Genomic DNA, 27,167 nt, shown 5'->3' on the forward strand with positions numbered 1-27,167 from the left:
CATTCATAAAAGGTTTATAACGAAGTATATTCATTTAAAAGCAATTTAAAATTAATTTCTCAAAAGTATAACACGCAATAACAAACAAGCTCCAACATTAAGACAGAAATAGAGAAAGAACTGTCCCGTGATGATGTGAATAACTAAACAAGGGAATTATCTGCCATGTTTATTTTACCTTTATTTAACCAGGCAAGTCAGTTAAGAACAAATTCTTATTTTCAATGACGGCCTAGGAACAGTGGGTTAACTGCCTGTTCAGGGGCAGAACGACAGATTTGTACCTTGTCAGCTCGGGGGTTTGAACTTGCAACCTTCCAGTTACTAGTCCAACGCTCTAAGGCTACCCTGCCGCTCACATAGGTACCTTGAGATAAATGCCCTAACTGTAAGGTGCACCGATAAGAGCCTCTGGTAAATGACTAAAATGTCAATGTAATTAGCCACAGAGCTTCTGCTTCAATATGTGATGGGTAAAGGATCTGTGATTTAACACAGACTTTAATAAACACGAGAAGTACAGGTCAATAGATATGACATAGTGGAATAAAACACAGACGACACTCTGCAACAGAAAACACACGGAGTAAACAAAACATTAAGAACTCCTGCTCTTTCCATCACACAGACTGACCAGGTGAATCCAGGTGAAAGCTATGATCCCTTATAGGTGTTACTTGTTAAATCCACTTCAATCAGTGTGGATGAAGGGGAGGAGACAGGTTAAAGAAGGATGTTTAAGCCTTGAGACAATTGAGACATGGATTGTGTATGTGTGTCATTCAGAGGGTGAATGGGAAAGACAAAATATTTAAGAGCCTTTGAACGGGGTATTGTAGTAAGTGCCAGGTGTACTGGTTTGTGTCAAGAACTGCAAAGCTGCTGAGTTTTTCACGCTCAACTGCTTCCTGTGTGTATCCATAATGGTCCACCACCTAAAGGACATCCAGCTGACTTGACACAACTGTGGGAAGCATTGGGGTCAACATGGACCAACATCCCTTTGGAATGCTTTCAACACCTTGTAGAGTCCATGTCCTGACGTATTGAGGCTGGGGGGTGCAACTTAATATTAGGAAGGTGTTCGTGATGTTTGGTGTACTCCGTGTAGTTCAGGAGCAGGAGAGATGATACAAACTGATAATCTGCAGTCAAATGAAATCCAACAGAAAGTCATATCTATTGGTTGCAAGACTTTCTATTCCCCATCTGTATACACACATAACATAACCCTGTAGCTATATGCTACATACCAGACAGCATGTACATTGAGTGGGTCCAGCGATAGCTACCCCAGACATTCTTGTGAGAGGTAAAGTTGATTATAACACCATGCTTGTAATGTAAACATGTCGAGTTGTGTGTTTCAAATCAGTCCACTAACTCCCGCCTCAACGGTGAACCTGTAAATGTCAAAATGTCAATTTGCCAACATTCCTGTTAACTTCCATATTGGAAATGCAGCCATTATTTTTATTTATTTTTTACCTCTGAAAAGATAATCTTAGTCATTTATCTCTGTACCTACAATTCACATAAAAAGTCATGTGAATTCAACACTGAAAAAATAGTTTAAAATTGGACGTAAAGGAAATGTGAATTTCAAGGTACGTCGGGAACAGGTCGTTACAAACTACTCAACCCACCTCATCTTCTTTACCAAAAAATGTCAAGTCAAATGAATTCACACTTGAAATAAAAGAGGAGTTAAAACTTATGTGCCCTGTACGTGCACACAGATAACAATCACTTCATAGTAGTGGAATGTTTGAAGTGACACTAGAGCACATGATTGTTTTTTTTATTTCTCCTTAATAACCATCTCAGTCAGATATAAAAGATAGGATGAAAGTGCTTATTTAAATTCACAAAAGGTTCAAAGGCCAGAATAACGAACAACGATTGCTTAAAGCCATAAGCTATAATGCAATGACAGGACTTCGTAAGCATCTCATAAGCCTCTCACAAGCCTCTCACAAGCATCTCATAAGCATCTCATAAGCATGGGTCAGTGAGACACACTGTTGCATAAGTGGAGATCATATACAGCATATAAATAGTAGACAAATATTTACCACCATCAATAAAAGCATACTTTTCTAATATATAAAGACATCTTACAGTAAACGTATGCACTTCTCTATTTGTGCAATAGCAAAAACTCATGCGTTTGTTCAAAAAGCTAAAACCACAACATTGAGAATCTGCAACATAACAAATATTTCAAATAGATATATTTTACATAAAAATGTAGCTAGAAAAACAGCAATTTAATTCCACAAAGTAAAAGCAATTTTTTTGTGCAATTTCTTTGTTGATAATAACACTGTCACGCCAGACAATTCTGATTCAAAGTTCCTTAAACATGATATTCACTTTTTCCTTTTGCTTAATACGATAATTAAAAACATATGTAGAAAGCAAAGAAAAGGCACAGATCTTTGCTCTTCAATCAAAAGCACCAAACTGGACAAAAAGCAAGTCTGCACTAAATTTGGTCAGATTCAGTTTTCAAATACTTTCATATTTTTTGATACTTTCCCCGTTATTTCCTTTCCAATTTCTCTCCAAGAATCAAATTCTTAACTAATCACTCGATATGAATACAATTTAAACAACAAGCCTATTTAGAAAATAGTACACATATGCATTTATATGAATAAATATGTTAAGAGTGGGTTATGGGGTATAATAAATATAAATGATTCTGTTTGTGTGCAAGTGTATGCAAGCATAATTAACCTAGAAGCATTCTCTTTAAATCCACATATATTGCACCTGTGTCCACTACTTCAACCGTCCTCTTGCTTTATCCTTTGCTGCGAGGAACTCCACTGACCTAAAAGTTCAAAAAGATTCATAGAGAGTATAAAGTATCTGTTTTTAAAGGTTTGTTTTCCTCTCAGATATAGATCATAGTATGGTGAGGGGAGGGGAATGTTAAGACACATGACCGTTGCATTACTAACATGAAGAAACCTGAAGTAACTGAAACTGAGAGAAGAATCCCCCAACACCCAACCAATGGGGTCTGTCTGTCTGTCTGTCTGTCTGTCTGTCTGTCTGTCTGCCTGCCTGCCTGCCTGTCTGCCTGTCTGTCTGTCTATCTGTCTATCTGTCTATCTGTCTGCCTGTCTAGTGGAATGAGGTTGAGAGGAACTGTAGACGTAGCCTGGTTCCATATCTATTTGTGCTGTCATGCCAACTCATAAGTGACCAGAGAAGTTGGCGTGACCATAGCAGTTGTCAAGACAGCGCTAATTGATCTAGAACCATGCTAGCTGAGGACTGGACGTTGGATGGGGGGCCTCAGCTGCTCCTGGAGGAAGCACCAAAGAACGTCCCATATGAGGAAAGGCCCAAGTGGTACACTATTCCTTATATAGTGCATTACTTGTGACGAGAGCCCTCTGGTCAACAGTAGTGCTTTATATAGGGAATAGGGTGCTATTTGGGATGCAACCCCAGTCTATAGATGCTCTTCAGAGGTGATCCTGAGGGAGGCGATGGCCTTGGTGCAGGTCTGAAGAACCTCTTCCTGCTTAGGGTTCCTGACCATGAGGACAGAGACAGGGGTGTTCTCCTCCTCAGAGTCCCGGGGTGTCTGGAGGGGGGACAGCCTCTCCCTCTCCATCCCGGTCTCCCTCTCCATCTCCCTCTCCATCCCCCTCTCCCTCTCCCTCTCCTGCTGCCGGGCTCCTGAGTCCTCTGCACCGAGGGCTGCCAGACGAACAGATCCCTCCTTAGTGCTGTCCTGGTGGAGCTCAGTCTTTTGAGGGGATAGGGCTGACAGATGGGTCCGGTCAGAGCTGCAGGAGGGCAGAGAGCGCAGTACCTGGATCCCTCCGATAGGCACCATCGGTAGGAGAGTGCCAGCCTGCTGCTGAGAGTGTAGGGGGAGGTGGCTGAAGAGGTTCTGACGGGGACAACTGGAGCAGGCGGACCCAGGCAGGCAGGGAGGCACGCTTCTCCTCTGATCCTAAACACAACAAGTTATAGTGACAATCAGAAGACACTTATCTACAGTTTCTTTCTAAAAAAAAACAAGTTTGAAATGACAATCAAGAAAAAAAAATCATGGACACCATTGGTGAAAAACCCCCATTGTGATTAATAAAGGTTTAACATCAAGAACACTGAGTTGAAATGAAGTCAGTTGAAATGAAGTCAGTGCAGCTACTTTTGATGGACAAACATATACCAGTCAAACAATTGGGTCGGCAGGGTAGCCTAGTGGTTAGAGTGTTGGACTAGTAACCGGAAGGTTGCAAGTTCAAACCCCCGAGCTGACAAGGAACAAATCTGTCTTTCTGCCCCTGAACAGGCAGTTAACCCACTGTTCCTAGGCCGTCATTGAAAATAAGAATTTGTTCTTAACTGACTTGCCTGGTTAAATAAAGGTTTAAATTTTTTTTACAAATCTAAACAATGAAAACATACTGTAAACAACTATATTACATACCATATCCATTTCAATGGTTTCTCCCTGCTGGGCCAGTTCAGCCTTGGCTTGCTGCCTGGTTTTATCCCCAGAGTCTCTATGTTGTGAGCCCCCTCTACGTGGAGACACAGCCCTGAGCACCACCCTCTGTCTCCTCCCAGCCAGGTCCACTCCACCTGGGGACAGGGGCCTCTCCATACAGGCCGGGAAGAGGTGCTGGATGGGGGTGACGTTGGGGGAGCTGGGCCTCAGCGGGGAGGTGTCCCATCGAGGTGAGGAGCGTCCCCGGGGGGAGAGGTCTCTCCGGGTTGAGGGGTAGCCGAGGCGGGAGTTAGGCGGTTCCCTCAGAGGGGACTCCCAGCCGGGGGACAGCAGACAGGTGGGGTAGGGGTCAAAGAACAGACAGCCCTGGTCAGGAGACAGCATGGCCAGGCTACAGTCTTCCTTGTCCAGGCTGGAGGCCAAGACAGTCCTCCGGTCTGGCCCTGTCCTCCTGACAGTGGAGGCGGGATGGGGATGGGGATGGGGGTGGACATCGATGCCCGACAGGGTGTAGGTTGAGAGGCAGCTGGGGAGGGGATGGAAGGAACTGATGGGACAGCCATGGACGTCTGACGACACACCCTGGATGACAGCGGCAGCTGTGACCGACAGAGAGGCTACGCCACAGGGCTGAGGGCTGGTGCTCCGGGAAAGGATCTTGGGAGTACAGTCACCGTCGTAGTCGTCCTCGTCCTCATCATCTTCGTCGATATCGTCAATCTCTTCATCCATGCCATCGGAGTCGTCTGCATCTGAGAACTGGTGTTTGGCTGTGCTCAAGACCCCGGTCTTCAAGTCTTGCTGGATATCATCTGCATTATTTGAAAGAACACAAGTAAAGACAAAGGATACATCACTTGTTTCTGCCATTCTTTCTGTGGTGCAGTTACCATGGGTTACACAATCAGTTTTAAATATCTGAATAACTCCCTGGTCATTGGTCAATATCTTACCAGATTCCAGTGTCTCTGTATCATCCACTGTGACTGACACACCAAGCTCAAGACACTTCTTCATGTGAGCCTTTGACTTCATATGCTTGGTCAGGTTTCCTGTGAGTCAAACATGTTAAAGATTCATTTAGCTGATTATCATATTATCATTATCATTCAATTGTACTTTTTTTTTTTTTTTTTTGGGGGGGGGGGGGATAAATGTTACTGTTGTCATCAATGCAATCATCATTCAATCTAGTTGATTTGATCAATCCCTTTTTAAAATCAGCAGTCGTCACAAAGTGAATCTCTCGTCTCATTCGTCTGAAAGAAGAAGGGAATCCCACCTTTAGTTTTGAAAGCGAAGTTGCAGACCCTGCAGACGTAGGGCCGGACGTCAGTGTGGGTGCGTATGTGTTTCTTCAGCATGCTGGGTTTCTTACAACGGATGCCACACTCCTCACAGATATACTTCCCCCGGCCTCGGCCCCTCACGTACACATAGTCCTCATTGGACTTGAACCTGAGGGGAGGAAAACCATCCTTAATGCGATGTTCTATATCAGGGTGGTTTCAAACTCATTCCACGGAGGGCCGAGTGTATGCTGGTTTTTGTCGTTTCCTTTCAATTTGATTAGTTAGGAACTCCCATCACCTGGTTGTCTAGGTCAAAATTGGACCCAATGACCAGAATTGATCAATCAAGTACAAAGGAGGAGCAAAAACTTGCAGACACTTGGCCCTCCATGGAATGACATGTGTTTTATATTATAAGTAGCTATAGACATGCAAGGTAAGTGAAAACAGCGATTCAATCTAATTCCAGGGATCTCTTTTAAAGAGGTCTTCTGATTTCAATGGCACTACCAGGTTAAATAAAGTTTAAAAATAAATGTTGTACCACCAGGCATAACCCCTTTATAAAACATGTACACATTACAAACTAACATTCAAAGTAATATTATAGCGCTTATTGATTGATGTGATATTATCATAACGGACCCTCCTTCAAATATTTTGATCCGGGTTGGTGTTGGTGTTGGTGTTGGTGTTGGTGTTGGTGTTGGCACTGCTGTTTGTTTCGAGGAGACCTCCCTCTCTTTCCAGTCCTCCTTCCCGGCTTTTACCCTGCAGCTGGCATCCTTCACTTTCCTTCCATAGGAGCTCCCTTCCAGCTCTTTGAGCTCCGGTTTGCTCTGTAGCTAAATGAGACAGATAAATAAACGTTAATATAAAGAATAAATAAAAACAATTCTGTGAAACATTAAACATTCCGTGAACATGCAGTTTAGGTATAGAAGAAAAAGTATAATGTGGTTACAATTAGATTATGTATTGATAATGTAACTTGATTCCAGGATTGGAAACATTCAATATAGACGTTTATGGAATAATGAATAATGAAATAAGGAACGATCAATGGTCTCACCAGCCCGAGCCTCTGCCTCCATAAGAGTGAGGAGGAGACCAGCTTCCCAGTCCCAGGTTGGTACATGGCAGCCATAGTGTACAACCATGTGTTAGTCGTCTGTTTGGAGCGGAGCAGCGCCAAGGTGGCACTGGTGTTGAGGTTAGGAGGGTTGGGGTTATGGGAACTGATGCACCACGTAGCGTACACAGAGGACAGGGGAGAGCTGCTGTGAGTGCTGTTTGGCTTGGTGTAGTTCAGATAGCACCAACTCACAGCTGTCATTGTGCGGAGACTTGGAAATTGAGATATCCGTTTGGTGTTTTCCCCGTCAGAGATGAGGATGCCCTGACCTTTGACTAGCTGCACCAGCACCTCCATCTGTGCCTTGCTGTCCATGCCAGACTCATTGAAATCCTTTAGAGAAAGCAGAGCATGTGGATGTAGGCTTGCTTCTGTTGAGGAGTTATCCATAGGGGAATCAGGACTTTCTGACCCTTGTTGCTGAGGCGAGATGAAGCTTCCACTTGCTGGCTCGTTATGAGAATGAAGCGATGATGAGGCAGACAAAGAGGATTTTGAAGGAAAGCCTGACAGTGATACACCCTGGTTGGTGTCACTTTGAAACTCTGACTTTAAACTGCGCTTGTTCTCTTCAGTCACATTATAATTCCCTAATTCCACAGCACCCAACTCCTCCACTATCTCACCGTACATTTTCTCCTCTTTGACACGTTTCTGCTGTTTGACCTCCATGAACAGGTCCAAGCTGCTGGCCGGAGACAACATGCGCTTGTTGGACCCACCACTGGATCCACAGTTGGTGGTGGAGATCGTCCTGGAGGTCAGGGAAAGAGGGATGCCTGTCTTCAGCTTAGCTGGGGGCAGATCTAGAACGTGAACCTGGACTGGGCTGGTCAACAGTCCTCGAGGGTGTCCTAATAAGAGATTAGATGTATCCAACTTGGTGGCTAAATTTGCGAAGTGAGAAGTGAGTAAAGAGGTTCTGTTGGAGTTAACGCTTTCGAACGGATCATCTACAATTTGGGACACAGTGGTGTATGTGATGCTACCATAGGATGGCACGTGAGTCTGGATTCTAACAGGAACTAGGAGACCAGAGTGTGACGGCTGAGGGGAGAACATTGGCAGACACTGAGAGTGCAGAGCGGTGGATGAGAACGACAGGGCACTGCTGAGGTACTGAGGAAGAATATTTAGCGGAAGGACTGGATGTGCAAATTCAAGGTTAACATTCAAGGACTCCTGTCTTACCAAGTTACCCCGTCTGGGCTCAGAGTAGCTGGCGCTGAGTTCCGCATGTCTAACTTTGGCCGTTGGAGAGAGACTGCCGTAGTCAAACGATACGCTGCGGACCTCTGGGAGCTCTCTGCACTGGGAGTGGCACGGTGCCTGTTCTGAAGAGGTACGTCTCATTTCATGTTGTTGACGTTGGTTCAGGACAGAGAGGGAGTAGCCGCTTCCTGGCACCGCTAAGAACTCCAATGCTTTGCCAAACTCATCCTGTCTAGCCGCCGGGGAAGCTGGCTTGGGGATAACCTCTCTCTCTTTCTCCTCTCGGTCAAACGAGAAGCTGGAGCAGTAGGATAGGTTGCTGTCTTGACTGGGGCTCCGGGAGAGGCTCGTACAAGCCGACTCGAAGCTAGACTCGCCAGAGGAGTGCTCCAAGTCAGCTAAGCGCAGTCTCTTCTTCTTTGGAGGGAGTTTCTCTGGGGGGAACTGAGACAGGGTTTCACTCCTCTGAGGCCATTGGAACTCCTCTATATGTCTATCGGGCTCCTTCGCCTTCACCTGTTTCACCTCCGCTGCTTTCTCTTTCTCTGGACTGTCAGGTTCTACAGTCACCCTGATCTCTGGGACCGGTATGTTAGACTGACGAACTAGCTTAGGTGTCATTTGATACGACTTATCTAATAATCTACTGTCACTCAACTGGTGTGCAAAGATCTCAGTCCTTTTGTGCATCTCTCTAGTTTCGCTTTGCTCCACCACGTCCATTGAGGAAGACTTATCCCGTCTCTGGTAGTTGTAAGAATCTGACTGTTCAGAGAGAGACCTGGTAAGGGAGTTCGTGTGTTGAATCACAGAGATGACGTTACCTAAAGGTCTTCTCTCTTCTCGCTCTCTCTTTTCCCACATTTCCCTTTCCAGTCTATCACGTTGTGTTCTATCCTGTGTGTGAACGCTTTGGGCATGTCCTTTCACTGAGGATGTAGTGGTTAGAGCACCTTGAGAGGTTTGCTTTGAATCATAGTCCCTCATCTCTTCAGAGTGGTCATAGTCTGTGTGATACTGGCCTCCTACATCCTCCTCCTCCGCAACACAGTTTTCCTTCCGCCGTTTCCTCGTCGCATATTCCATCGCTTGCTTTTGTTGGATGATGAAACTGTCCATCTCCACTCCAAGATTGGAAATATCAGAGATGTTTCCGTAGTGGTCAGGAGGTCCATCGTGTGCAGAGTGTTCAAAGGCAGCCTGTCTCGTAAGTCTCTTAATGCCTCCAGGGGACGCCCTTTCATCAAAGGAGTGGCTGCCTCGCAGGCCTTGTGACATGTCCTGACATGCCACCGAGGACGTGGGCATCGAGTTGCTCCGGACCAGCTGTCCAGAATCAGAGAGCTCTAGTTGAGCCTCCTTAATGTCCTCCCTTGTAAATGAATGTGTGTTTATTCTGATCGATTCAACCATTGATTCCTTTTCTTGTGTGAATACGCGGGAAACACCTCGCTCCGATGTCTCACGATCGCTCATTAAGTCTGTCCTGCAAGTCACAACAGTTATGGCCTGTTGTTTCGGGTTCGGCTTGTAACACTTTCCAAACATTATCTCTTGATAGGACTTGGCGTTCGTGTTGGGAGGACCACCTGTTTGGTGTTCAGCACTCTCAGAGCGTGAGAAGTAGCCTGAGTCTGTGCTGCCTTTGCTTCCCTGGCGAGGCAGGGAGAGAGATGTGTCAGTGTCACTGCTCCTTTTCTCTGAGAGCCGGAGTGCCAGCCTCTGCTTGATGGCGCTAGATTGGATTGCATGGCTGACCTGAGAACCAGCTGGAGCAGCATTGATCTCCAAGAGCCTGGGTGAACCGTCCTCAGATAATGTTGATGCTAATGTAACTCCCTGTTTCTGGGCAATGAGATTCAGTACTTTAACAGCAGTGGTGCTATCGGGTTCCTCCACTGAAACAGTGTCCAAGAGCGATGAATCGTCTTCGTCCGTGTCCGAGCTCTGCTCAGCATCAGAGTAGAACTCTCCTTCTCCTTCTAAAGATCCCCGGTCCTCCATGTTGACATTGTAAGAACCCAGTTCTGAAAATGGCACTGTCCCAGCTTTGACTGAGTGAGCATGAGATTTTCTGTGTTTGTATAAATTGCTCTTGGTTTTGAAGGAGAAACCACAGGGCACGCAGGGGTAGGGTCTCTCCCCAGTATGTGAGCGAATATGCTTCTTTAGTACGCTGGGTTTGGCACATGCCCTCCCACAATAATCACAAACATACTTCCCAGGTCTCTGTTGCTGCTTCTGCTCCATCTTACTACACACCTCCTTGGATAGTTCCTCTATTCCTGACTGGGAACAGTGTTGGAGAGACACGGGTGAACTGGGGGAGCTCCTCTGAGGAGAGGGCCCTCCACAGCTGACAAGTGGCAGTGCAGAAAGCAAGTGATCTGCTGTTTTCTGTCTAGCAAAGGGAACTGTCTGTCTCTCCTGTGGTGGATATGAGGTTAATACGTTGTAATGAGGATGACTGCAGGGTTGATCCTGTAATTGGCGTAGTGATTTCCCTTCTAATTGTCTGAGTTTCCCTGAGTCAGACATATCTGTTGAACAATATGTGGTTCTACTCTGGTCCTCCTCTGGTTCTGGGCATAGATGCCACCCCTCCCCTTCCGAATCAGCCGAGGGGGGTATTTTAGTTTGGGCAGTCATAGGTGCTGCTGACTTTCTCTGGGGAACTGTCTTATTCAGAGCCTCTTTAGAGCTTTTCACCTCTGCAGTAGTTTCTAGTGACTCCATGACGATTCCAATGTCACCTTCCTCTTCAGGGTTGATTTCCTACAGATGATAAACTCTGTTATTTTACTGTAGTAGTAATATTAGCACTGGTTGCAGGAAAGGGTCATCTGAAAAAAAAACAGAAACAGAATCATTCTTTTTTTGTGAAATTACAATACTTCACAATATTACATTACATTACATTACATAGTAATGTAATGTAGAGGGGCAGGGTATGTAATCCAGTATTACTGGGGCGGCAGGGTAGCCTGGTGGTTAGAGTGTTGGACTAGTAACCGAAAGGCTGCAAGTTCAAACCCCTGAGCTGACAAGGTACAAATCTGTCGTTCTGCCCCTGAACAGGCAGTTAACCCACTGTTCCTAGGCCGTCATTGAAAATAAGAATTTGTTCTTAACTGACTTGCCTGGTTAAATAAAGGTAAAAATACAAATTTAAAAAAAGAAAGGACACACATGCATTGTCCCTACCAAATACCAGTAGATGCAAAAATAGCACAACTACTTACTTACAAAAATACTGTAGTTAACGTGCAACCCACTTCCTGTTTCTCCCAACAAGAAACATAAAACAGATCATATCACCACTTAGGGACCTTTATAACCTCACAGACAAAAATCATTTTCCAAAATAGTTCCTCCTTGAACTAAACTTGGTGCATAATGACCAGTGATCACGGCAGGAAATGAAAGAATAACCACTTTTACTAGACTCTCTCAAATACCTGTACCTCATCTAACCCCTGGCCAGTGCACTACAATGACAGTGTGTATGTTTACCTGGATGCTAAACTCATCAGACACTGGATATGTGTACTGTTTATTATCTCATCCTATACCTCAGCTCCACATTATGCGACTACCTGTGTCTCTGCTCCATTACACTATGGTTGCACCCCAAATGGCACCCTATCCCCTATATAGTGCACTACCCATAGGGCTCTCGTCAAAAGTAGTGCACTATAAAGGGAATAGGGTGCCATTTTGGATGTGCCCTATAGCTCCATAGCAGAGTATGTAATCTTGTCCTAAATCTCAGCTCTACACCTTGGGGCAGGGTATGTAATCTTGTTCTGTACCGTGGACCAGGGTATGTAATCTTGTTCTATACCGTGGACCAGGGTATGTAATCTTGTTCTGTACTGTGGACCAGGGTATGTAATCTTGTTCTGTACCGTGGACCAGGGTATGTAATCTTGTTCCGTACCGTGGACCAGGGTATGTAATCTTGTTCTGTACCGTGGACCAGGGTATGTAATCTTGTTCTATACCGTGGACCAGGGTATGTAATCTTGTTCTGTACCGTGGACCAGGGTATGTAATCTTGTTCTGTACTGTGGACCAGGGTATGTAATCTTGTTCTGTACTGTGGACCAGGGTATGTAATCTTGTTCTATACCGTGGACCAGGGTATGTAATCTTGTTCTATACCGTGGACCAGGGTATGTAATCTTGTTCTGTACTGTGGACCAGGGTATGTAATCTTGTTCTATACCGTGGACCAGGGTATGTAATCTTGTTCTGTACCGTGGACCAGGGTATGTAATCTTGTTCTATACCGTGGACCAGGGTATGTAATCTTGTTCTGTACCGTGGACCAGGGTATGTAATCTTGTTCTATACCGTGGACCAGGGTATGTAATCTTGTTCTATACCGTGGACCAGGGTATGTAATCTTGTTCTATACCGTGGACCAGGGTATGTAATCTTGTTCTGTACCGTGGACCAGGGTATGTAATCTTGTTCTATACCTCAACTCTAGATTATGGACCAGGGTATGTAATCTTGTTCTATACGTCAGCTCTACATCGTGGGGCTTCATGGTATGCTGGGTCTCAGAGGGAACATCATTCTCATCTTCTCAGTATCAAAGGCTGTGTGCTCTTTAACGAGGTTATGTAAGATTATCTGGTTCAAACCCTCTGAGCTACTCTTAATTAGGACAGCCTATGAGCTACGTTTTCTCTTTCTGTTCCACTCTACTGCTCTCTCTTTCTGTTCAACCCTACTGCTCTCTCTTTCTGTTCCACTCTACTGCTCTCTCTTTCTGTTCCACTCTACTGCTCTCTCTTTCTGTTCCACTCTACTGCTCTCTCTTTCTGTTCCACCCTACTGCTCTCTCTTTCTGTTCCACTCTACTGCTCTCTCTTTCTGTTCCACTCTACTGCTCTCTCTTTCTGTTCCACTCTACTGCTCTCTCTTTCTGTTCCACTCTACTGCTCTCTCTTTCTGTTCCACCCTACTGCTCTCTCTTTCTGTTCCACTCTAATGCTCTCTCTTTCTGTTCCACTCTACTGCTCTCTCTTTCTGTTCCACTCTACTGCTCTCTTTCTGTTCCACCCTACTGCTCTCTCTTTCTGTCCACTCTACTGCTCTCTCTTTCTGTTCCACTCTACTGCTCTCTCTTTCTGTTCCACTCTACTGCTCTCTTTCTGTTCCACTCTACTGCTCTCTCTTTCTGTTCCACCCTACTGCTCTCTCTTTCTGTTCTACTCTACTGCTCTCTCTTTCTGTTCCACCCTACTGCTCTCTCTTTCTGTTCAACCCTACTGCTCTCTCTTTGTGTTCCACCCTACTGCTCTCTCTTCTGTTCCACCCTACTGCTCTCTTTCTGTTCCACCCTACTGCTCTCTCTTTCTGTTCCACCCTACTGCTCTCTCTTTCTGTTCCACTCTACTGCTCTCTCTTTCTGTTCCACTCTACTGCTCTCTCTTTCTGTTCCACTCTACCGCTCTCTTTCTGTTCCACCCTACTGCTCTCTCTTTCTGTTCCACTCTACTGCTCTCTCTTTCTGTTCCACCCTACTGCTCTCTCTTTCTGTTCCACCCTACTGCTCTCTCTTCTGTTCCACCCTACTGCTCTCTTTCTGTTCCACCCTACTGCTCTCTCTTTCTGTTCCACCCTACTGCTCTCTCTTTCTGTTCCACTCTACTGCTCTCTTTCTGTTCCACCCTACTGCTCTCTCTTTCTGTTCCACTCTACTGCTCTCTCTTTCTGTTCCACCCTACTGCTCTCTCTTTCTGTTCCACTCTACTACTCTCTCTTTCTGTTCCACCCTACTGCTCTCTCTTTCTGTTCAACCCTACTGCTCTCTCTTCTGTTCCACCCTACTGCTCTCTCTTCTGTTCCACCCTACTGCTCTCTTTCTGTTCCACCCTACTGCTCTCTCTTTGTGTTCCACCTTACTGCTCTCTCTTCTGTTCCACCCTACTGCTCTCTCTTTCTGTTCAACCCTACTCCTCTCTCTTTGTGTTCAACCCTACTGCTCTCTCTTCTGTTCCACCCTACTGCTCTCTCTTTCTGTTCCACCCTACTGCTCTCTCTTTCTGGTCCACCCTACTGCTCTCTCTTTCTGTTCCACCCTACTGCTCTCTCTTCTGTTTCACCCTACTGCTCTCTCTTTCTGTTCCACCCTACTGCTCTCTCTTTCTGTTCCACTCTACTGCTCTCTCTTTCTGTTCCACTCTACTGCTCTCTCTTTCTGTTCCACCCTACTGCTCTCTCTTTCTGTTCAACCCTACTGCTCTCTTTCTGTTCCACCCTACTGCTCTCTCTTTGTGTTCCACCTTACTGCTCTCTCTTCTGTTCCACCCTACTGCTCTCTCTTTCTGTTCAACCCTACTCCTCTCTCTTTGTGTTCAACCCTACTGCTCTCTCTTCTGTTCCACCCTACTGCTCTCTCTTTCTGTTCCACCCTACTGCTCTCTCTTTCTGGTCCACCCTACTGCTCTCTCTTTCTGTTCCACCCTACTGCTCTCTCTTCTGTTTCACCCTACTGCTCTCTCTTTCTGTTCCACCCTACTGTTCTCTCTTTCTGTTCCACTCTACTGCTCTCTCTTTCTGTTCCACTCTACTGCTCTCTCTTTCTGTTCCACCCTACTGCTCTCTCTTTCTGTTCAACCCTACTGCTCTCTCTTTGTGTTCCACCCTACTGCTCTCTCTTCTGTTCCACCCTACTGCTCTCTTTCTGTTCCACCGTACTGCTCTCTCTTTGTGTTCCACCTTACTGCTCTCTCTTCTGTTCCACCCTACTGCTCTCTCTTTCTGTTCAACCCTACTGCTCTCTCTTTGTGTTCAACCCTACTGCTCTCTCTTTCTGTTCCACCCTACTGCTCTCTCTTTCTGTTCCACCCTACTGTTCTCTCTTCTGTTCCACCCTACTGCTCTCTCTTTCTGGTCCACCCTACTGCTCTCTCTTTCTGTTCCACCCTACTGCTCTCTCTTCTGTTTCACCCTACTGCTCTCTCTTTCTGTTCCACCCTACTGCTCTCTCTTTCTGTTCCACTCTACTGCTCTCTCTTTCTGTTCCACCCTACTGCTCTCTCTTCTGTTACACCCTACTGCTCTCTTTCTGTTCCACTCTACTGCTCTCTCTTTCTGTTCCACCCTACTGCTCTCTCTTTCTGTTCCACCCTATTGATCTCTTTCTGTTCCACCCTACTGCTCTCTCTTTCTGTTCCACCCTACTGCTCTCTCTTTCTGTTCCACTCTACTGCTCTCTCTTTCTGTTTCACCCTACTGCTCTCTCTTCTGTTCCACCCTACTGCTCTCTCTTTCTGTTCCACTCTACTGCTCTCTCTTTCTGTTCTACCCTTGTGCTCTCTTTCTGTTCCAACCTACTGCTGTCCCTTTCTGTTCACTACTGCTCTCTCTTTCACTATTTGTTACAACCAGGGATTTCTCTCTTTGTTAGACTTTTACATCCTACTGCTCCTTCTCTCTTTGTTACAAACACACACACACACACGCACACACACACACACACACACACACACACACACACACACACACACACACACACACACACACACACACACACACACACACACACACACACACACACACACACACACACACACATCATACACATTTGTCAAACAGACCGGAGAGATGATACAAATCCAAGGTGACTCTTAAGATGCAGCGATAAAATACATTAAATCAAAGAGGCTACGCTTCTACTGCAAGAATGTCCAAATAATATTTAAATGGGAAGTACTTTGTCCTCCCACTTGACACAGGGCTAAACACTACAGCTATCTGATATGGTTTGTATTCCTCTCCTAGACAGACAGACCAAAGAGGAGAATACAGTATATACTGTATACTGTAAAAGGTGACTTCTTGATACATTCTACAAGGACAGAGGTGACAACATTGTGAGCCTTGAGCGGGAGGGGACAGGGGATCTCTCTCTCCTCAAGGTCATTCTGACCTCATAGCTAGGTATGTTTCCATCCTAAAGCAATAAGAGGAGGGAACTACGAGTGCAGGGTGTCAGGGAGATAAGCCTGCCTCACTGAAACAATACATACCTCTCTTCTGAACTACACTACAGATATAGAGGGAAGGACACAGCCTGTACTGTATGCAGGCTACACTTTCCAACCTCTGCTAAGTCATATTTACTAGTTCCTTCAGCAGATATAGACTACACTTCCCAACCTCTGCTCAGTCATATTTACTAGTTCCTTCAGCAGATATAGACTACACTTCCCAACCTCTGCTAAGTCATATTTACTAGTTCCTTCAGCAGATATAGACTACACTTCCCAACCTCTGCTCAGTCATATTTACTAGTTCCTTCAGCAGATATAGACTACACTTCCCAACCTCTGCTAAGTCATATTTACTAGTTCCTTCAGCAGATATAGACTACACTTCCCAATCTCTGCTAAGTCATATTTACTAGTTCCTTCAGCGTAGCCTAGTGGTTAGAGTGTTGGACTAGTAACCGGAAGGTTGCGAGTTCAAGCCCCCGAGCTGACAAGGTACAAGTCTGTTGTTCTGCCCCTGAAACAGGCAGTTAACCCACTGTTCCCAGGCCATCATTGAAAATAAGAATGTGTTCTTAACTGACTTGCCTGGTTAAATAAAGGTAAAATTTAAATAAAAAAATTATATGTTTTTTAAATATAGACTACACTTCCCAATCTCTGCTAAGTCATATTTACTAGTTCCTTCAGCAGATATAGACTACACTTCCCAACCTCTGCTAAGTCATATTTACTAGTTCCTTCAGCAGATATAGACTACACTTCCCAACCTCTGCTAAGTCATGTTTACTAGTTCCTTCAGCGTAGCCTAGTGGTTAGAGTGTTGGACTAGTAACCGGAAGGTTGCGAGTTCAAACCCCCGAGCTGACAAGGTACAAATCTGTTGTTCTGCCCCTGAACAGGCAGTTAACCCACTGTTCCCAGGCCGTCATTGAAAATAAGAATGTGTTCTTAACTGACTTGCCTGGTTAAATAAAGGTCAAATTAAAAAAAATATATATATAGACTACACTTCCCAACCTCTGCTAAGTCATATTTACTAGTTCCTTCAGCAGATATAGACTACACTTCCCAACCTCTGCTAAGTCATATTTACTAGTTCCTTCAGCAGATATAGACTACACTTCCCAACCTCTGCTCAGTCATATTTACTAGTTTCTTCAGCAGATATAGACTACACTTCCCAACCTCTGCTAAGTCATATTTACTAGTTCCTTCAGCAGATATAGACTACACTTCCCAACCTCTGCTCAGTCATATTTACTAGTTCCTTCAGCAGATATAGACTACACTTCCCAACCTCTGCTAAGTCATATTTACAAGTTCCCTCGGCAGATATAGACTACACTTCCCAACAGACCTCTCTTTTAGGAAACTATACATTTCTTGTGTTGGTAAAGCCAATGGTCGTGTAAATCAGTGTGTTTTTGAATGGTTGTGGGTTGGCTATTGGCATGTGAATGTGCTGCTTGCATGTGTGTGATTGAGCATGCACTTGTGCTTGAGTGGTTGAGAGGAGGGGGGTGACTCTTAGAAGGTTTCTTTATATTCAAGATACCGTCTGCTTATACATTTACACGCTCATAAGACATAGTACAGCAACACTGCTGAAGCATGTTGCATGGAGACAATGGGAAGCATACTGTACATAGGTTATGGAAAACGTCATTACAATGCCACTGTATCACGTTCACCTACACAGAGGAGTCTAACACTAGCCCCTCATCCATACATTTTTATTAGGAAAACACATCGAGTCAGGGACACTGAGGCAGAAAGCCCATGGCATGACAGCATGCACAGAACACAACATGCAGAATTAACACCGATGTAAGATGTTTTCTATCCTACTGTTTTTCAAATAGTCTCTCCACAAGCAGCAGACAGACAGACATGCAGATGTAGAAAATAATCCTCAAACAAACCTGACATTAGTATACTCTCTTCTTGTCCCACATCGCCAGTCACATGTCACATTCCTCATATTGCAAATAACAGCTGTCCATTCTCCACATCCCTGGGCTATAGTAATAGCATAAGCAATTATGATCAGATTTAGCGAGGGTAAAATCGTATCAATCAGACGTTGCAGCCGCTGATGCTGGCTGACTGAGCGTGCATTAGGAGATCTATTGATGTGAGCTAGTCACCAGAGAAAATACCCAAGCGTGACGCGGGACCCAGGCACAGAAATAGCAAGGGGCCCAGTGAGGGATTACACAACAGCCCACGGTTTAGGACACTTTCTCCAACACAGCAGACAGATACACAGTCTCGGTGTGGGGGGAAAACACTGTTGTCAATACTCTGCTTTTACCAATGGTTGGCACACAACAGACAGCCACATCTCAGCTAGAGGTTCAAAACACAGCAGACAACTTCAACTTTAGAATAGTAGAATAGAATAGAATATTCAGGACCTCCCGTGTGGCGCGGTGGTCTAAGGCACTGCAGTGCTTGAGGCGTCACTACAGACCGGGGTTTGAGCCCAGGTTGTGTCACAACCGGCCGTGACCGGGAGTTCCATAGGGCGGGGAGAGGTTGGCCAGGTGGGCTTTACTTGGCTCATCGTGCTCTAGTGACTCCTTGTGGTGGTCCGGACACCTGCAGGCTAACTTCAGTAGTCAGTTGAACAGTGTTTCCTCTGACACACTGGTGTGGCTGGCTTCTGGGTTAAGGAGGGCGGGTGTTAAGAAGTGTGGTTTGGCGGGTCATGCTTTGGAGGACACATGACTTGACCTTTATCTCTCCGGAGCCTGTTGGGGAGTTGCAATGATGAAACAAGATCGTAATTGAAAAAACAGGTAAAATACAAAAGTAATAGAATATTCAACTACACAGTGTGGGTAGACTGGGTTCTCTATACATCAAAATGGTTTTTAGCAGGTCTGGGATCCCTGATTATACTGGAGTCTGATAACCTGGGATGACCCACATACACTGAGGGACTCGGATGAAACCCGGGTTTGCTATTTGGGGATTTAAACTCTCTCAGTGGGCCAAAACACAGCAGACACTTACTTTGAACACCTCTTGGAGATGGGCAACATGTCACTATGATCACTGACAACTACAAAGACATGTTTCCTCACCATACAAAGAGGAACAAATCATGAGGTGTTTAAATGTGATGTCATCACTATAGTCTACACTACTCCACAGTCTGGTTAGCTTCTAAGACATGCTCTCTCTCTCTCTCTCTCTCTCTCTCTTCCTGACCTGGGTTCCCAAAAGCATCGTAGCACTAAGAGCGTCTTTCGTCCATTTAGTTTCAATGGAATTAATATCATCTCATTGCTACAACACTTTGGGAAACCCAACCCAGGTGGTTCAACTGTGTGAATTCAGAAGTGGACCAATGATGTGGTGAACATTTCCCAAAGCAAATTTGGAGAGTAAACTATCTTATTATATAGACGTGCAGCAGGCAGTTTGTAAGGTGACGCCAAATAAACTTTTCTATCCTTGGATGGACAATAAAGCTCTGTTCTGTTCCGTTCCGCTCTGCTCTGTTCTGCTCTGTTCTGTCCTGCTCTGTTCTGTTCCCTTCTGTTCTGTTCTGCTCTGTTCTGTTCCCTTCTGTTCTGTTCTTCTCTGTTCTGTTCTGCTCTGGTCTGTTCTGCTCTGTTCTGTTCTGTTCCCTTCTGATCTGCTCTGCCCTATTCTGTTCCGTTCTGCTCTGCTCTGTTCTACTCTGTTCCCTTCTGCTCTGTTCTGTTCCCTTCTGATCTGCTCTGCTCTGCTCTATTCTGTTCCCTTCTGATCTGCTCTGCTCTGCTCTGCTCTGCTCTGCTCTGCTCTGTTCTGTTCCCTTCTGCTCTGTTCTGTTCCCTTCTGTTCTGCTCTGTTCTACTCTGTTCCCTTCTGCTCTGTTCCCTTCTGCTCTGTTCCCTTCTACTCTGTTCCCTTCTGATCTGCTCTGCTCTATTCTGTTCCCTTCTATTCTGTTCCCTTCTATTCTGTTCCCTTCTACTCTGTTCCGTTCTATTCTGTTCCCTTCTATTCTGTTCCCTTCTATTCTGTTCCCTTCTACTCTGTTCCGTTCTATTCTGTTCCCTTCTATTCTGTTCCCTTCTATTCTGTTCCCTTCTATTCTGTTCCCTTCTATTCTGTTCCCTTCTACTCTGTTCCCTTCTATTCTGTTCCCTTCTATTATGTTCCCTTCTACTCTGTTCCCTTCTACTCTGTTCCCTTCTATTCTGTTCCCTTCTACTCTGTTCCCTTCTATTCTGTTCCCTTGTATTCTGTTCCCTTCTATTCTGTTCCCTTCTACTCTGTTCCCTTCTACTCTGTTCCCTTCTATTCTGTTCCCTTCTATTCTGTTCCCTTCTATTCTGTTCCCTTCTACTCTGTTCCCTTCTACTCTGTTCCCTTCTATTCTGTTCCCTTCTATTCTGTTCCCTTGTACTCTGTTCCCTTCTATTCTGTTCCCTTCTATTCTGTTCCCTTCTATTCTGTTCCCTTCTATTATGTTTCCTTCTATTCTGTTCCCTTCTACTCTGTTCCCTTCTATTCTGTTCCCTTCTACTCTGTTCCCTTCTACTCTGTTCCCTTCTATTCTGTTCCCTTCTATTCTGTTCCCTTCTATTCTGTTCCCTTCTATTCTGTTCCCTTGTACTCTGTTCCCTTCTATTCTGTTCCCTTCTATTCTGTTCCCTTCTATTCTGTTCCCTTCTATTATGTTTCCTTCTATTCTGTTCCCTTCTACTCTGTTCCCTTCTACTCTGTTCCCTTCTACTCTGTTCCCTTCTATTCTGTTCCCTTCTACTCTGTTCCCTTCTATTCTGTTCCCTTCTACTCTGTTCCCTTCTACTCTGTTCCCTTCTACTCTGTTCCCTTCTATTCTGTTCCCTTCTATTCTGTTCCCTTCTACTCTGTTCCCTTCTATTCTGTTCCCTTCTATTCTGTTCCCTTCTATTCTGTTCCCTTCTACTCTGTTCCCTTCTATTCTGTTCCCTTCTATTCTGTTCCCTTCTATTCTGTTCACTTCTACTCTGTTCCCTTCTGCTCTGTTCCGTTCTATTCTGTTCCCTTCTGATCTGCTCTGCTCTATTCTGTTCCGTTCTACTCTGTTCCCTTCTACTCTGCTCTGTTCCCTTCTGCTCTGTTCCGTTCTACTCTGTTCCCTTCTGATCTGCTCTGCTCTATTCTGTTCCGTTCTACTCTGTTCCCTTCTACTCTGCTCTGTTCCCTTCTATTCTGTTCCCTTCTATTCTGTTCCCTTCTATTCTGTTCCCTTCTGCTCTGTTCCCTTCTGCTCTGTTCCGTTCTACTCTGTTCCCTTCTATTCTGTTCCCTTCTGCTCTATTCCCTTCTGCTCTGTTCCATTCTATTCTGTTCCGTTCTACTCTGTTCCCTTCTACTCTGCTCTGTTCCCTTCTGCTCTGTTCCGTTCTACTCTGTTCCCTTCTGATCTGCTCTGCTCTATTCTGTTCCGTTCTACTCTGTTCCCTTCTACTCTGCTCTGTTCCCTTCTATTCTGTTCCCTTCTATTCTGTTCCCTTCTGCTCTGTTCCCTTCTGCTCTGTTCCCTTCTATTCTGTTCCCTTCTGCTCTGTTCCCTTCTATTCTGTTCCCTTCTGCTCTGTTCCCTTCTATTCTGTTCCCTTCTGCTCTGTTCCCTTCTGCTCTGTTCCCTTCTATTCTGTTCCCTTCTGCTCTGTTCCCTTCTGCTCTGTCCCCTTCTGCTCTGTTCCCTTCTGCTCTGTTCCCTTCTATTCTGTTCCCTTCTGCTCTATTCCCTTCTGCTCTGTTCCATTCTATTCTGTTCCGTTCTACTCTGTTCCCTTCTACTCTGCTCTGTTCCCTTCTGCTCTGTTCCGTTCTACTCTGTTCCCTTCTGATCTGCTCTGCTCTATTCTGTTCCCTTCTATTCTGTTCCCTTCTATTCTGTTCCCTTCTACTCTGTTCCGTTCTATTCTGTTCCCTTCTATTCTGTTCCCTTCTATTCTGTTCCCTTCTACTCTGTTCCGTTCTATTCTGTTCCCTTCTATTCTGTTCCCTTCTATTCTGTTCCCTTCTATTCTGTTCCCTTCTATTCTGTTCCCTTCTACTCTGTTCCCTTCTATTCTGTTCCCTTCTATTATGTTCCCTTCTACTCTGTTCCCTTCTACTCTGTTCCCTTCTATTCTGTTCCCTTCTACTCTGTTCCCTTCTATTCTGTTCCCTTGTACTCTGTTCCCTTCTATTCTGTTCCCTTCTACTCTGTTCCCTTCTACTCTGTTCCCTTCTATTCTGTTCCCTTCTATTCTGTTCCCTTCTATTCTGTTCCCTTCTACTCTGTTCCCTTCTATTCTGTTCCCTTCTACTCTGTTCCCTTCTACTCTGTTCCCTTCTATTCTGTTCCCTTCTATTCTGTTCCCTTGTACTCTGTTCCCTTCTATTCTGTTCCCTTCTATTCTGTTCCCTTCTATTCTGTTCCCTTCTATTATGTTTCCTTCTATTCTGTTCCCTTCTACTCTGTTCCCTTCTATTCTGTTCCCTTCTACTCTGTTCCCTTCTACTCTGTTCCCTTCTATTCTGTTCCCTTCTATTCTGTTCCCTTCTATTCTGTTCCCTTGTACTCTGTTCCCTTCTATTCTGTTCCCTTCTATTCTGTTCCCTTCTATTCTGTTCCCTTCTATTATGTTTCCTTCTATTCTGTTCCCTTCTACTCTGTTCCCTTCTACTCTGTTCCCTTCTACTCTGTTCCCTTCTATTCTGTTCCCTTCTACTCTGTTCCCTTCTATTCTGTTCCCTTCTACTCTGTTCCCTTCTACTCTGTTCCCTTCTACTCTGTTCCCTTCTATTCTGTTCCCTTCTATTCTGTTCCCTTCTACTCTGTTCCTTCTATTCTGTTCCCTTCTATTCTGTTCCCTTCTATTCTGTTCCCTTCTACTCTGTTCCCTTCTATTCTGTTCCCTTCTATTCTGTTCCCTTCTATTCTGTTCACTTCTACTCTGTTCCCTTCTGCTCTGTTCCGTTCTATTCTGTTCCCTTCTGATCTGCTCTGCTCTATTCTGTTCCGTTCTACTCTGTTCCCTTCTACTCTGCTCTGTTCCCTTCTGCTCTGTTCCGTTCTACTCTGTTCCCTTCTGATCTGCTCTGCTCTATTCTGTTCCGTTCTACTCTGTTCCCTTCTACTCTGCTCTGTTCCCTTCTATTCTGTTCCCTTCTATTCTGTTCCCTTCTATTCTGTTCCCTTCTGCTCTGTTCCCTTCTGCTCTGTTCCGTTCTACTCTGTTCCCTTCTATTCTGTTCCCTTCTGCTCTATTCCCTTCTGCTCTGTTCCATTCTATTCTGTTCCGTTCTACTCTGTTCCCTTCTACTCTGCTCTGTTCCCTTCTGCTCTGTTCCGTTCTACTCTGTTCCCTTCTGATCTGCTCTGCTCTATTCTGTTCCGTTCTACTCTGTTCCCTTCTACTCTGCTCTGTTCCCTTCTATTCTGTTCCCTTCTATTCTGTTCCCTTCTGCTCTGTTCCCTTCTGCTCTGTTCCCTTCTATTCTGTTCCCTTCTGCTCTGTTCCCTTCTATTCTGTTCCCTTCTGCTCTGTTCCTTCTGCTCTGTTCCTTCTATTCTGTTCCCTTCTGCTCTGTTCCTTCTGCTCTGTCCCCTTCTGCTCTGTTCCTTCTGCTCTGTTCCTTCTATTCTGTTCCTTCTGCTCTATTCCCTTCTGCTCTGTTCCATTCTATTCTGTTCCGTTCTACTCTGTTCCTTCTACTCTGCTCTGTTCCTTCTGCTCTGTTCCGTTCTACTCTGTTCCCTTCTGATCTGCTCTGCTCTATTCTGTTCCGTTCTACTCTGTTCCCTTCTACTCTGCTCTGTTCCCTTCTATTCTGTTCCCTTCTATTCTGTTCCCTTCTGCTCTGTTCCCTTCTGCTCTGTTCCCTTCTATTCTGTTCCCTTCTGCTCTGTTCCTTCTGTTCTGTTCCCTTCTGTTCTGTTCCCTTCTGCTCTGTTCCCTTCTGCTCTGTTCCCTTCTATTCTGTTCCCTTCTGCTCTGTTCCCTTCTGCTCTGTTCCCTTCTGCTCTGTTCCTTCTGCTCTGTTCCCTTCTATTCTGTTCCCTTCTGCTCTGTTCCCTTCTGCTCTGTTCCTTCTGCTCTGTTCCCTTCTGCTCTGTTCCTTCTATTCTGTTCCCTTCTGCTCTGTTCCTTCTATTCTGTTCCTTCTGCTCTGTTCCCTTCTGCTCTGTTCCTTCTGCTCTGTTCCCTTCTATTCTGTTCCTTCTGCTCTGTTCCTTCTGCTCTGTTCCCTTCTGCTCTGTTCCCTTCTGCTCTGTTCCCTTCTATTCTGTTCCCTTCTGCTCTGTTCCCTTCTATTCTGTTCCCTTCTGCTCTGTTCCCTTCTGCTCTGTTCCCTTCTACTCTGTTCCCTTCTATTCTGTTCCCTTCTATTCTGTTCCCTTCTATTCTGTTCACTTCTACTCTGTTCCCTTCTGCTCTGTTCCGTTCTATTCTGTTCCCTTCTGATCTGCTCTGCTCTATTCTGTTCCGTTCTACTCTGTTCCCTTCTACTCTGCTCTGTTCCCTTCTGCTCTGTTCCGTTCTACTCTGTTCCCTTCTGATCTGCTCTGCTCTATTCTGTTCCGTTCTACTCTGTTCCCTTCTACTCTGCTCTGTTCCCTTCTATTCTGTTCCTTCTATTCTGTTCCTTCTATTCTGTTCCCTTCTATTCTGTTCCCTTCTGCTCTGTTCCTTCTGCTCTGTTCCGTTCTACTCTGTTCCCTTCTATTCTGTTCCCTTCTGCTCTATTCCCTTCTGCTCTGTTCCATTCTATTCTGTTCCGTTCTACTCTGTTCCCTTCTACTCTGCTCTGTTCCCTTCTGCTCTGTTCCGTTCTACTCTGTTCCCTTCTGATCTGCTCTGCTCTATTCTGTTCCGTTCTACTCTGTTCCCTTCTACTCTGCTCTGTTCCCTTCTATTCTGTTCCCTTCTATTCTGTTCCCTTCTGCTCTGTTCCCTTCTGCTCTGTTCCTTCTATTCTGTTCCCTTCTGCTCTGTTCCTTCTATTCTGTTCCCTTCTGCTCTGTTCCCTTCTGCTCTGTTCCTTCTATTCTGTTCCTTCTGCTCTGTTCCTTCTGCTCTGTTCCTTCTGCTCTGTTCCCTTCTGCTCTGTTCCTTCTATTCTGTTCCCTTCTGCTCTATTCCCTTCTGCTCTGTTCCATTCTATTCTGTTCCGTTCTACTCTGTTCCCTTCTACTCTGCTCTGTTCCCTTCTGCTCTGTTCCGTTCTACTCTGTTCCCTTCTGATCTGCTCTGCTCTATTCTGTTCCGTTCTACTCTGTTCCCTTCTACTCTGCTCTGTTCCCTTCTATTCTGTTCCTTCTATTCTGTTCCCTTCTGCTCTGTTCCCTTCTGCTCTGTTCCTTCTATTCTGTTCCCTTCTGCTCTGTTCCTTCTATTCTGTTCCTTCTGCTCTGTTCCTTCTGCTCTGTTCCTTCTGCTCTGTTCCTTCTATTCTGTTCCTTCTGCTCTGTTCCCTTCTGCTCTGTTCCTTCTGCTCTGTTCCTTCTGCTCTGTTCCCTTCTATTCTGTTCCCTTCTGCTCTGTTCCTTCTGCTCTGTTCCCTTCTGCTCTGTTCCTTCTGCTCTGTTCCTTCTATTCTGTTCCTTCTGCTCTGTTCCTTCTATTCTGTTCCCTTCTGCTCTGTTCCTTCTGCTCTGTTCCCTTCTGCTCTGTTCCCTTCTGCTCTGTTCCCTTCTATTCTGTTCCCTTCTGCTCTGTTCCTTCTGCTCTGTTCCTTCTGCTCTGTTCCCTTCTATTCTGTTCCCTTCTGCTCTGTTCCTTCTATTCTGTTCCTTCTATTCTGTTCCTTCTGCTCTGTTCCTTCTGCTCTGTTCCCTTCTATTCTGTTCCTTCTGCTCTGTTCCCTTCTATTCTGTTCCTTCTGCTCTGTTCCCTTCTGCTCTGTTCCTTCTATTCTGTTCCCTTCTGCTCTGTTCCCTTCTGCTCTGTTCCCTTCTGCTCTGTTCCCTTCTGCTCTGTTCCCTTCTATTCTGTTCCCTTCTGCTCTATTCCCTTCTGCTCTGTTCCATTCTATTCTGTTCCGTTCTACTCTGTTCCCTTCTACTCTGCTCTGTTCCCTTCTGCTCTGTTCCGTTCTACTCTGTTCCCTTCTGATCTGCTCTGCTCTATTCTGTTCCGTTCTACTCTGTTCCCTTCTACTCTGCTCTGTTCCCTTCTATTCTGTTCCCTTCTATTCTGTTCCCTTCTGCTCTGTTCCCTTCTGCTCTGTTCCTTCTATTCTGTTCCCTTCTGCTCTGTTCCTTCTATTCTGTTCCCTTCTGCTCTGTTCCCTTCTGCTCTGTTCCCTTCTGCTCTGTTCCCTTCTATTCTGTTCCCTTCTGCTCTGTTCCCTTCTGCTCTGTTCCCTTCTGCTCTGTTCCCTTCTGCTCTGTTCCCTTCTATTCTGTTCCCTTCTGCTCTGTTCCCTTCTGCTCTGTTCCCTTCTGCTCTGTTCCCTTCTGCTCTGTTCCCTTCTATTCTGTTCCCTTCTGCTCTGTTCCCTTCTATTCTGTTCCCTTCTGCTCTGTTCCCTTCTGCTCTGTTCCCTTCTGCTCTGTTCCCTTCTATTCTGTTCCCTTCTGCTCTGTTCCCTTCTGCTCTGTTCCCTTCTGCTCTGTTCCCTTCTATTCTGTTCCCTTCTGCTCTGTTCCCTTCTGCTCTGTTCCCTTCTGCTCTGTTCCCTTCTATTCTGTTCCCTTCTGCTCTGTTCCCTTCTGCTCTGTTCCCTTCTGCTCTGTTCCCTTCTGCTCTGTTCCCTTCTATTCTGTTCCCTTCTGCTCTGTTCCCTTCTATTCTGTTCCCTTCTGCTCTGTTCCCTTCTGCTCTGTTCCCTTCTGCTCTGTTCCCTTCTGCTCTGTTCCCTTCTATTCTGTTCCCTTCTGCTCTATTCCCTTCTGCTCTGTTCCGTTCTATTCTGTTCCCTTCTGATCTGCTCTGCTCTATTCTGTTCCGTTCTACTCTGTTCCCTTCTACTCTGCTCTGTTCCCTTCTGCTCTGTTCCGTTCTACTCTGTTCCCTTCTGATCTGCTCTGCTCTATTCTGTTCCGTTCT

At 45.4% G+C, this 27,167-nt stretch overlaps 1 protein-coding gene across 2 annotated transcripts; it reads right to left on the bottom strand.

The window, feature by feature from the left end:
• Positions 1-1,785: 1,785 nt before the first annotated feature.
• LOC118368047 (transcription factor HIVEP2) lies at positions 1,786-18,461 on the bottom strand. 2 transcript variants are annotated; one of them, XM_035751755.2, is made up of 7 exons: positions 18,057-18,461; positions 6,848-10,897; positions 6,421-6,620; positions 5,766-5,941; positions 5,437-5,535; positions 4,463-5,295; positions 1,786-3,979 (listed from the first exon to the last, which is right to left on the bottom strand). In XM_035751755.2, exons 2-7 carry the CDS (start codon positions 10,856-10,858, stop codon positions 3,470-3,472), a joined length of 5,829 nt encoding a protein of 1,942 aa, XP_035607648.1. In that variant the 5' UTR covers positions 10,859-10,897; positions 18,057-18,461; the 3' UTR covers positions 1,786-3,469. The 2 variants fall into 2 exon arrangements, with proteins under 2 accessions (XP_035607648.1, XP_035607647.1); XM_035751754.2 differs by having other exon boundaries at positions 6,848-10,965.
• Positions 18,462-27,167: the final 8,706 nt, after the last annotated feature.

The sequence above is a fragment of the Oncorhynchus keta genome, chromosome 35, assembly GCF_023373465.1.
Source record: "Oncorhynchus keta strain PuntledgeMale-10-30-2019 chromosome 35, Oket_V2, whole genome shotgun sequence".
Taxonomy (NCBI): domain Eukaryota; kingdom Metazoa; phylum Chordata; class Actinopteri; order Salmoniformes; family Salmonidae; genus Oncorhynchus; species Oncorhynchus keta.